The sequence below is a fragment of the Perca flavescens genome, chromosome 14 (assembly GCF_004354835.1).
Source record: "Perca flavescens isolate YP-PL-M2 chromosome 14, PFLA_1.0, whole genome shotgun sequence".
Taxonomy (NCBI): domain Eukaryota; kingdom Metazoa; phylum Chordata; class Actinopteri; order Perciformes; family Percidae; genus Perca; species Perca flavescens.
Genome location: NC_041344.1, coordinates 27065035 through 27077076, shown reverse-complemented (window position 1 = coordinate 27077076; position 12042 = coordinate 27065035). Strand labels below are relative to the sequence as shown.

At 40.5% G+C, this 12042-nt stretch overlaps 1 protein-coding gene across 1 annotated transcript; it reads left to right on the top strand.

Annotated features, from left to right (window-relative positions):
- Positions 1–1421: 1421 nt before the first annotated feature.
- On the top strand, positions 1422–8794 carry LOC114567775 (CMP-N-acetylneuraminate-beta-galactosamide-alpha-2,3-sialyltransferase 1-like). The gene is made up of 9 exons (XM_028596881.1): positions 1422–1622; positions 4552–4660; positions 4964–5082; positions 5852–5986; positions 6129–6325; positions 6514–6693; positions 8045–8090; positions 8190–8309; positions 8446–8794. The coding sequence occupies exons 1-9, from the start codon at positions 1422–1424 to the stop codon at positions 8611–8613; spliced, it is 1275 nt and encodes a 424-aa protein (XP_028452682.1). The 3' UTR covers positions 8614–8794.
- Positions 8795–12042: the final 3248 nt, after the last annotated feature.

Here is a 12042-nt window from a genome sequence, read left to right as displayed (position 1 = left end):
CACGATGACGATGATGACTACAACTAGCTACTAGGCTACTAGCTACTAGCTACTACTACTGTCCTGCTTTTTTTTTTTTTTAAAGATGGCTAGGATAAACTTTATTTCCCAGTGCAAGGGGACATTACTGATTGCACTTGTCTTCTGCAGACAGATGAGGCTGGGCCTACTGTGTTGGAATCCACATTAACAAGGTGAGAGTTTGAGTTGTAAAAACCTTTCTGTAATAGTGAAATTGCTAGAGAAATGCAGTTTCGTTTACAATATTGCTAGTGAATGTGAAGTTGAACCAGTGACTGGGTTAGTTTTTGCTAACGTTAGATTAGATGCTTTGACATATGTCAAAGCATCTGGATATAATTTAGTAAGAGGATGACCATGACTTCTGTAGGTTAGGGTTAACTTCAATGTCACGTCAAACCTGGGTCATAGATTTTGTGTAGCCATCTTATTCCCTGTAAATTAACTGGGAAAGTAACGTTAGCAGTTAGAGAATTCATTTCAAACGAAGATCTAAAAGATTAACGTTAACTTGGTTAGTTTTAGCAGTGTGAACACAACATTTTGGGCTAAAGTTATTAGCTAGCTGTTGTGGCGAGCAGTTGTTATTGTAAAACTAATGTTTAGCCAGCTAACGTTCTATTCCTAATGCTATTGCAGATAAATTTGTCAGAAGGTTAATTCATGAGCTTGCTTATATAGGCTAACACATTGAATTTGAAAATCAATGCACTCTAATCCTCAGGTGAATCAACTGGATCTCAATGAAAACTATAAAACAACTTGCTGTTGTCTTTCAGAGTTTTTATTATTGCTCTCTGGAACACATTGTTCCATCGCTCTTGTCGTTAAAGGAGTTAATGATCAGGATTTAAAATGGAATGACAAACTCTCACGTGAAGACATGTTGGTTGTAGTGACTATAAAGTCATCAGGTATTTCAATTGTCAGATCATCTGTCCCATACATTTATTTATTTTTTATTCTCTTATATATTAGGTGGAGGATTGTTGTTCAAGGGGGAATAGATGGCTACAATCGGCTCATCGTCTTCCTCCGTGCTTTGAACAACAACCGCAGCACCCCAGTAATGGACCTTTTCATGCATGCTGTGACCAGGTATGGCGTGCCCTCTCGTGTAAGGACAGATTATGGTGGAGAGAATGAATCAGTGTGTCTAATGATGAACATTCTCAGAGGCTCTGAGCGAGGAAGTGCTCTCCGAGGAAGGAGCACTCATAATCAACGAATTGAGAGGCTCTGGGTGATGTGTGGCGAGGGTTGACTAATGTCTATTACGACCTCTTCAATTTCCTGGAGAGTGACGGTGTTGTGGACATTGACAATGAGATGCACCTGTGGGCTCTTCATTATGTCTACTTGTCACGAATCAATAGGGACATCACAGCCTTCATACGGCAATGGAACAACCATGGGTTGCGGACAGAAAGGCATCAGAGCCCCTTGCAGCTTTTTGTAAGAGGTTGCAGGGACGGCCAAGCACTGCAATGCAGGACATCTTTGGTGCCAGAACTGCACCAGAGGGAGGTGTTCATGCTGCAGGAGCAATAGGAGGTGATGCTGATCCAGATGGTGCTGGGACTGCAGAAGCCTCTACTTCAGTAAGGGCACCATTTGTAGACTGGTCTGACAGAGTGTACCTCCTAACCAGTACATGTTGGACAGCACAATCATGGAACAGGTTGCAGCACAATTTGATCCACTTAGTGGCCCCATAGATCGCCTCGGAATAGACATCATGCATGGTGTTTTGTCTTTCCTAGGGTCCCTAACTCCGCAGTGAAGGTGTGTTTTCTTTCAACAGCTTCAACAACCCCAGGACTCAACATTCTAAATCCTGAAGTTTTTTTTTTTCTTGTTTTTTTTTACACTGTTCACTAAATTTATCATCTTTTGAACAGTTAGGATATTCCCTTTTTTTATATAAAGAAAATGGCTTTTTGTTAAATAGCCCACAAACGTCTGAGAATTTTGTACACTCCACATTTTCAAATATCTTATGAAACATGCTGAACGTTAATGTGACTGAAATTTGGACGATTTTAGGATATGCATTTGGAGAGGATTTTCAAAGATTGTTAATTACTGTATCAAAGTGACCATGAATTTTACACATTTTTACGTGTTCCTCATTCAAATTGTAGGCTGTAATAAGTTTCTGTGTTCTCAGGATGTCAAATGTCTGGCTGACATTTTGAAAGACTTTCAAAATGACCTCAGTTGCAGTATCACTGTCATTGGCAGGTGCAAAAACATTCTTCAGAGTGCATGTGTTGCTCTAAGCAGGAGCTCTTTTGCCTGGCATAAACTGCCACATATCGAGTTCGTTGGGGAGATTTTAGAGGACTATGGAGGTCCAAGGAGAGAGTATTTCAGGTTAATTCAAAATTGTATGCATCCTGCTCAAAAGGTCATGGGAACAGTGGTACCTTTTCAGATGTGCCATTATTCTAAAGACCATATATAGATTGGTCAAGATTTTGTCTTTCTTTTACAGACTCCTCATGATTGAATTGCAGGAAAAGATGGGCATTTTCCAAGGAAGACCAGGGCTTTTCAGCTATGACCAACGGGCGTTGGCACAAAACAAGTTTTACACTGCGGGAAAGCTGGTGGCCTGGTCCATTATGCACAATGGACCAGGTGTCCAATGCCTGAACCCAGACTTATTTCTGCTCATGTGTGGCCAGAAGCCTGAGATGACTTCCTTTTGACCTGGATATTTTCCAGGAAGAGGAGTTGCAGATGAAGCTTGAAAATGTATGTTTTGTATGTTTTACATAACACATTACTTATTTTTATAAATTGCATTACTATCTTGAACATTGTCTAAACAGGCTTTGTCCACAGTAACCTTAAAATCTATATTGACTACAAATATACTCTGGATGGTATTGCCCTGGCCTCCAGCACTACTGTCAGAAATTTAGGAGTTATTTTTGATCAGGATATATCCTTTAATGCCAATCTAAAACAAACCTCAAGAACAGCCTTTTTTCATCTTCGTAACAGGAATATCCTGTCTCAAAACAACGCTGAAAAACTAGTCCATGCATTTGTTACGTCCAGGCTGGACTATTGTAATTCCCTACTGTCAGGTTGCTCAAATAAGTCCCTTAAGACTCTCCAGCTGATCCAGAATGCTGCAGCGCGTGTTCTCACAAGAACTAAGAAAGAGATCATATTTCTCCTGTATTAGCTTCTCTGCACTGGCTTCCTGTTGAATCCAGGATTGAGTTTAAAATCCTTCTCTTGACCTACAAAGCTCTAAATGGTCTAGCACCATCATATCTAGAAGAGCTCCTAATTATTAATTAATTATTAATGTGACTATTATCGCCACTGTTCATCACACCCCCAACCGGCCCGTCAGACACCGCCTACCAAGAGCCTGGGTCTGCCCGAGGTTTCTTCCCAAGAGGGAGTTTTTCCTCGCCACTGTCGCACTGCTTGCTCTTGGGGGAATTACTGGAATTTTTGGAATTGTTGGGGCTTTGTAAATTATAGAGTGTGGTCTAGACCTACTCTATCTGTAAAGTGTCTCAAGATAACCTATGTTATGATTTGATACTATAAATAAAATTGAATTGAAACATTTTATTGAATTGAAAGGAAGATATGTGTAGATGTAGCTGATAGTTTGACCTTTTTTTCGGCCATGCAAGTGGCTTGCCTGTAGATGGCACTGTCGGCCAGTCTGTCTGTCCACCACTCTGGTACAGATCGAAATAGCTCAACTAATGAATGGGCATGAAACTGTGTACTACAGACATTCATGTTTCCGAGAGAATTAATCCCACTGATTTTGGTAATCTCCAGTGAACCCTCCATGGCCCCAACTAACTCGTGATGAGCTTTCAAATCCCTTCATAACCAGTGATGTCAGGGCCACAGGTCTATCTGTAGGAACATTTTGCTCTAAGGAACACTTTAATGTGAGATGGAAAAGTTTTTTTTAGAAGGTGGACACTAAGTACCCTGCACATTGAGTTCAAGCTGTGGATATAATGGTATAATCACATGACTTTTCTCCTGCATACCTGTCATGACAGGTATGCATTACCTTTAAACTTCATTTATCATTTCTGCAACTCATAAAATTACATGTAGCCTATGTCCCCATGAGGAAATAAATACATGAAGTTATATTTTTTGTGTGTGTGTGTTTGTGTGTGTGTGTGTGTGTGTGTGTGTGTGTGTTGGTTTAATATGGGTGTCTGTTTGTTGGTTTAATGGACGTCTGTTTTCTCTCTACTGGCTGATCCATTAAAGTTCTTAATAAAACACATAATGTATCTACCAGTCAGTAACACAGAAGTATTCTTGAGAAGTAGCATTTGCCTAGTAAACTCAGGAGATCTACATACACATGCAAAAACTCAACGATCGGTATTTGTCTAAACAATGGACAAACAGCAGCTCAGGAAGCCCCTCATGTTCTTCTACAGTTATTTACTACTAACCTTCCTTTAAATGCTGAGAGAAACATCATAACCCTGTGTAACACTTGAGTTTCTGTTGCTCATCTAGCTCCTGGATCATTCTGTACTCGGTTTTTCTAGGATGTGCTCCAGTTTTGAACTTTTTGTTCATGAGTTCTTCCCAGTAATGACTCCAGTTTCCATCACTGTCTATCAGGGTAAGCTGTGAGGAAGTGGGGCGGATCTTGTCGCATATAAGGACACAGAATGCTTGATATGGAAAGCAGCGGAAATGTTACCACTTCCTAAGAAACCAGTTGGACTGAACAGTTTTAGACCAGTGGCACTCACTTCTGTTGCTATGAAGTGCTTTGGGTGGATCATTTAATACAAACCAAGCTCACATGGACACATTACAGTTTGCTTACAGAGAGAAAAGGGGAGTGGAAGATGCTGTCACAACCCCCCTGAATGGAAACACCTTGAAACACCTGCCTCTCATGCACGCATCCTGTTTGCAGACTTCTCTTCAGCCTTCAACACCATCCAGTCACACATGTTGATAGAGAAGCTTGACAAACATGGGTGTAAACCTCACTCTTGTAAAGTGGATTCAGGACTTTTTGATGGGCAGACAACAGTACGTTAGGGCGGGTCACAGTCAGTCAAGAACCATCCAATGTACAAACCACACCCCTCCACAAAAGTGTTCCACTTATCTGAGACTCTATCCTGGTATGGATACAAAGCACACAACATTCAAGATTAACATTATTGTCCAACATCGTGGGAAATTTGTCCTGGGCACTTAAGCCATGCTGCAGCAGTAGTAAAAACAAATATATGCAGACAGCATGTATAAACAACAGATACTGTACAGTAACAGACCGTACTATGGATTCAAAGCATACATATGGCATTCAGCTAGTTGATCATCATCCTCGATACGTCTGACTCTATAGAGTCAGACGTTGCCTCAATATAATTGGAGTGGAAGCGGCTTTACTCTCATCAAGTAGGACAAAAATAAAACATTAATACAATTTTAACTTATTATTATTGTGACTATTATTATTAATTTAACTGACATATTTTTCATCAATTTTATTTATATTTGGCCTTATAAATAAATGTAAATATGACCACAGGAATCAAGGGAAAACAATAAAGACATAGCATTATTAACTACTTTAAGTAAACAATATGACAAGTTTTTCCTCATTTATGATTTTAGTCTCTCTTGTGTATATTTCGCCAAATTTTTTGTCTATAGATGGGAGTTGTTGTTACCAAATCAGAAGCGTCACACAGCCAAGATGAAATTAAAAGTGAGGACCGTAATTTTCCTGCTGTGCATGACTACTATCTATGTGTCTTGGAGAGGATATATGTCATGCTCCCTGCCTCAGAATAAAAGCCCCTGTGCTTGTGAGCGATGTTTATCTGAAGATGATCCGTGGTTTATGAAGCGTTTCAACAAATCTGTTGAACCATTTTTGTCAGCAAACTACAATCTCTCAGAGGACATTTCCAACTGGTGGAAGGTAAGTTGTTAACTTGCAAGAAAACAGTCTCTCAACCTGCACTTCAGATCAGGGAATGAAATATAATCAACTGCCATCACCATGGTGACAACACCTGCCAATGTGTTTATATGTCAATCCATTTGTTTGGTGTGCCTGACAGCGCTTACAGCGTGCAAAGGGCAACTTCAGTACCTTCAGAGGAAAAGTGGACAGGCTGTTTCTGACAGTGCCACCCAGTCCAGATGTTCTAGAATCCAGCCCTGACCGCTGCAGGACTTGTGCTGTGGTGGGGAATTCTGGTAATTTGAGGAGATCACATTATGTATCTCTCATAGATTTCCACGATGTCATCATAAGGTAAGTCCTCAGGCTAAAGAAAGCAGTTTTTTTCTGATGTTGTCTTTGTCACAATTAGTTGAGTCAGTGGAAAAGAACATAAATTGTTTCCTCAATGTCAGAAACTAAAAGTCAAAATTCAAGCAGTCCCCCGATGTATTTCTGCCAAGGACAGTGACATGTGAAATATATCCCTCTGCACTATTTAGAGTGAACGCTGGTCGAATCAAAGGCTTTGAAGCAGATGTTGGGACCAGAACAACTCGTCGTGTCATGTATCCAGAGAGTTCTGTGGATTTAGATAACACCACTCATCTTGTGCTGGCTCCATTTAAGATGGTTGGCTTTGACTGGCTCACAGGAGCCCTCACCACAGGATTTACGTCAATGTGAGTCAAATTTCTATGGACTATGTGATCATTTGGCCCATGCAGTGTTTATTTTGTAAACAAAAACTATGGCGCTAAGTGTTCGTTAACATCTTTTATCCAATGGTAACACGAGACGATACCACCATTGACAAAGAAAAGACGAGACTAAAATGTAGTTTAAAAAAAAAGTTCTCTCTTCATTTTCAGGAAATTACACCTTTTCTTCCTCTCTCTCTCTCTCTTTTATGCATAGTGTCACACACCCTCAGGTATTACTGGCAGACTGAATGAGATATAATATATGCACCCAGAATTCTGCTGACAAGCCAAATACCACACCAAGAAAATGTTTTAAAATGAGTCGATCAGGTATCCAGAAGTAAGGACAGTGTAGAACAAGCCTCTGCTAGAGAGAGAAGAGAAGAAAAATAAATGGGGAGAGAACCTCAGCAACATGTACAAACATCAGTGTTGGAAATAGTGATCAGTAGATTGTGGAGTGCAAACAGCATTATTTAAAAATAGCACAATACTGCAGCATTACTTTATAAGACACCTTGGCAAAGACATTTCTTGTTTCTTGTTCATCGCTGAACACTCAAAATGGCCGCCACGCCCACGACGTTCAACGAAAAATCAAGTTGTTAATAACTTTTCATTGGAGGGGCTTCAACTTTGAAAACTGTTAGGGGGGGGAGCTAGTTTCGCAGACCTTCCTGTACAGTGCTGCTGCGGAGGGTCTGGCTAGTCCATACAGCAATCCGGGATTGGAATAAAAAAACGTGCTCTGGTTTATTGCCATTTCTTTAAACCAATCACAATCGGCGGCGCTTAGCTCCGCACGGAGCCGCTGCAAAATAGCCTCGGGAAGGAACTTGTTTTGGTGGAACGTGTACTTTCAAAAGTTGTTTTAGTCGTGCGAGAGAAAACTCAGATTGGACAGATAGTCTAGCTAGCCGTCTGGATTTACCCTGCAGAGATCTGAGGAGGAGTTTGACATAGTCCTCATAAATCCACCAGAGTTTAAAATTACAACACAAAAAAAGCGGAAGGAAAGGGACATTGGCGAAAGGACATGCATCTGGAGCAATCCCGGAAGTGGAACTTCGTGGATATAGACTGGAGGGGGTCTGGGGGTCGGAGGGGGCACGCCTATTCACAAAACCCTTGAAATACATAAATTTGCCCTGGGCCTGATGCGGGTGTAACTTTTGGATGGTGTTTGAGTGTGTTTAGGCCTTCAAAAAGGCAATTAATTTGGTATAATACAAATAATAATAATTCCATCAGTTTCAAGAAGGCCTTCGCTGGCCGATTTTCGCCGGGCCCTAATGATATTAAGTGTGACAATTCATGTTTGTTTCAACAGACCACGTTGGGGTGTAAGATCAAAAATCAAAGCTAACAAGGATTTGGTGAGTATTATTTTAAATGCATTTAACAATAAACTTTTTTGGCTGTAAAGGTCATGGTTCATAAAAATATGTTTAAAGCCCAATTCTGATTCACAACAGGTGATGGTACTTAATCCAGCTTTTATGAGGTATGTTCATGACAGGTGGCTGGAAAAGAAAGGTTATTACCCCTCCACTGGCTTTCTGGCTTTGATTCTTGCCCTGCATATGTGTGACGAGGTAAGTTAATTTTCAAGTCAGAGTTCTACTTGTGAATGTCACCACTGTAACACACTAATGATTAACAAGTGGATGCAAAGAATTGAGAAGGCTGTATGTCCTCGGTTTCTGACATTGTTTACTTTTGTTGTCCTAGGTCAGTGTGTTTGGTTATGGAGCAGACAGTGATGGAAACTGGAGTCATTACTGGGAAAAACTCATGAAAAAAGACTTAAAAACTGGAGCACATCCTGGAGATACAGAGTATAAAATGATCCAGGAGCTAGATGAGCAACAGAAACTCAAGTTTTATACAGGGTTCTGATGTTTCTCTCAGCATTTAAAGGAAGGTTAGTAGTAGGTAACAGTAGAAGAACTTGAAGGGCTAAATTTTTTCCACGGTTAAGACGGTTAAGATACCAATCTTTGTGTTTTTGCACGTGTATGTAAATCTCCTGGGTTTGCTAGGCAGATGCTACTTCTGAATGATTATTTGCATGTGTTAATGACTGGAAGACACACTATACAATTACAGTATGTGTTTACACTATAGATAGCCAACTAGTGTAGAATGCACAAGTTAGGGATAAAAAGTTGTGTCAAAATGTGTTCTTGTTTACATTGAATAAATAAGGTTTGCGTAATTCACCGTATTTTCAGATGTGATAATTGAAAAAACATTTGACATAAGCTTGTGCCCAAAGCAAACTACAATGAGTGCTTTCAACCTCCACAGGAACAAGAGTTAGATGGCAGAAAACAAGTCGGATCACAAAGATAAAAAGTTTAAATTGTGCAACACACAAACTAAATTTGCAATAAATATACAAATGTCCTCAGTCCAGAGGTTCACTATGTATTGTCTTAATAAAAAGGTGCACAGATGATGTTACAAAGATGGGTGCAGTGTTGAGAACAGTTCCCAGCCAGTGGAGGGAAAAAAGATGGCCATTAAACCCACACATGCATGCGCACACACACACACACACACACACACACACACACACACACACACACACACACACACACACACACTATTTGGAGACATAAGTGTATTTTTATGAGTTGTAAAAATGATAAATAATGAGTGAGGAAAAAAGTGATAATGTTAAAATGCTGATGAGATTCCCATTGACTGAGGAATGAAAGAGTTTAAATTGAGGCCTTTCATGATAATATTTTGCTCTTTTACATCTGGCTGTAATAAGTGGAAGACAAGACATCATGACTCCAGTGATGTGTACAGTGGAGTCAGGGTACAGGAGTACACCCTTTTTTAACAATTTGTAAATACAATGAGAAGAACATTACAGAAATATTTTAATATAGTTTAGTTTCCCTAGAATTCCCCTCACGCTGACATGCCACATCCGCATGCTAAACACAGGTGCTGTAAAAGAGAGATAACACACCTCAGCAGCATTCAGCTGCATCATACCATGTCTGGTTTAGCGTAAACATTACAGCTCTACAGATCAGCAGTGCAGAAACTGGTACCAACAAACTCATCTTCGGGCACCAAACCTTTATTTATTCAGGGAAGGTTCACTGAGAGGCAGTGTTGGGAACGTTACTTTAAAAAAGTAATTAGTTATAGTTACTCACTACTTGTTCAAAAAAGTAACTGAGTTAGTAACTGAATTACTCTATAATAAAAGTAACTCGTTACCAGGGAAAGTAACTATTTTGCGTTATTTTTAAAAAAAAAAAAGTTCCTATATGTCAAAGAATTTGGATTTCTTTTAGCAGTTTTCACAAGTCAGTTGAAATGAGTAGAACAGACAGGTGTTTAACGTACATAACTTTCGATATTTATTGCACGTCAACAGACAGCAAGAGATTTATCCTGCACTTCAAGTATTATCTTTGTAAGAAAAGTAAACAGTCACACCATACAAACTGTTATGACACATACTTTTAACACCTGCCTATCATACGGTTGACTTCAGCCTGTCATAGGTTTTTGTTGTGAGGCAGAAAGATCTTGCTTTTGCTGTTTGGAGGACTTTGCTCCGAGTCCTTCTTTGCTAGCGGATGGCGAGCGATCACCTGGTGTAAGTATCGCTGGTTTTGGCCACTAGCTTTGTAGATGCGTATGTCGTTGTGAGATGCTTCATTAAATTAGAGTTGCTTATAACGGATGTCGACAAAGTCTTCGCTCCTGAACATAATGTAGACATGCACGTTCTTGCCGTTGACTAGAGATGGCCCGATACCATTTTTTGCTTCCCGATACCGATTCCGATACCTGAACTTGTGTATCGCCCGATACTGAGTACCGATCCGATACCAGTGTGTCATATATTTTATTATGTTTTAAAAGCTGTATACTACTATCCCTGTATGAATGTGATATTATTTCTATCTTTGTGAAACATGAACAAACACAAACGATGAACGCATACAGTACTTTCTTTTATTGTCCAGTTTGACAGTCAGTTATAACGGAAAAAGAACATAAATAATCTACTTTAACATAGATTTTCTTTAGGGCTTTATTACGTGGTATCGGATCGGTGCATAAACTCCAGTACTTCCCGATACCGATACCAGCGTTTTAGGCGATATCGGAGCCGATACCGATACTGGTATCGGTATCGGAACATCTCTACCTTTGACCACAATTAATTTGACTTGAACTACAATAAGTGCTTTCAACCTCCATAGGAACAAGAGTTAGATGGCAGAAAACAAGTCGGATCACAAAGATAAAAAGTTTAAACTGTGCAACACACAAACTAAATTTGCAATAAATATGCAAATGTCCTCAGTCCAGAGGTTCACTATGTATTGTCTTAATAAAAAGGTGCACAGATGATGTTACAAAGATGTGTGCAGTGTTGAGCACAGTTCCCAGCCAGTGGAGGGAAAAAAGATGGCCATTAAACCCACACATGCGCACGCGCGTGCACGCACACACACACACAAACACACACACACACACACACACACACACACTATTTGGAGACATAAGTGTATTTTTATGAGTTGTAAAAATGATAAGTAGTGCATATCTCCACCTTGAAAATGCCAACTTTTCATCGGATTGCTCCTGACTCGCCATCTCTGCCTAATCTGTTTAGCTGTTGTGTGTGTGGCGCGTGTGCTGGCATGTGTGTAAAAACACTGGCTCTGATTGGCTACCATGAAACACGACTCTGCCTTAGCCAATCATAAACACTTACTTCGTTATTAACCCACCTCCTCAGTAGCTGTTAGCAAGGGATGCGTTCGGATTACACAGTTTATTCAATCAATGCATAGTAACGCACCGCATTTAACGTCCAGTAACGTTAACGGCGTTGTAACGACGGGACAAGTAATTAGTTAGATTACCCCGTTACTGAAAAAATAACGCCATTACCTAACGCCGTTCTTTTAAACGGCGTTGTTCCAAACACTGCTGAGAGGCAGCCTCTCTTTTGCAGGAACGCCCTGATCACATTCACACAGTTACACATTCATACCTGGAAGCTGCCCGGTACAACCACTGAGCAGCTCCACTGGAGCAGTTGGGGTTAAGGGCCTTGCTCAAGTGCACCTCAGTGGTGGTAATGAGGGAGGGGACCAGCGCTATTATTTCACTTTCCCCACCCAGGTTTTAGAAGCTGTGCCTCAGAAGCCCCTTGTTTCCCCATTTGCTCTGACGCCGGGCTACAGCCCAGCTGACTTGTTGCCGGTCTCCAGTCCTCCAACCCACCTTTCGGGCTCAGGTCTCCTTGTTGACCTGCTCAGCCTCCAGAGGGTATTTGTT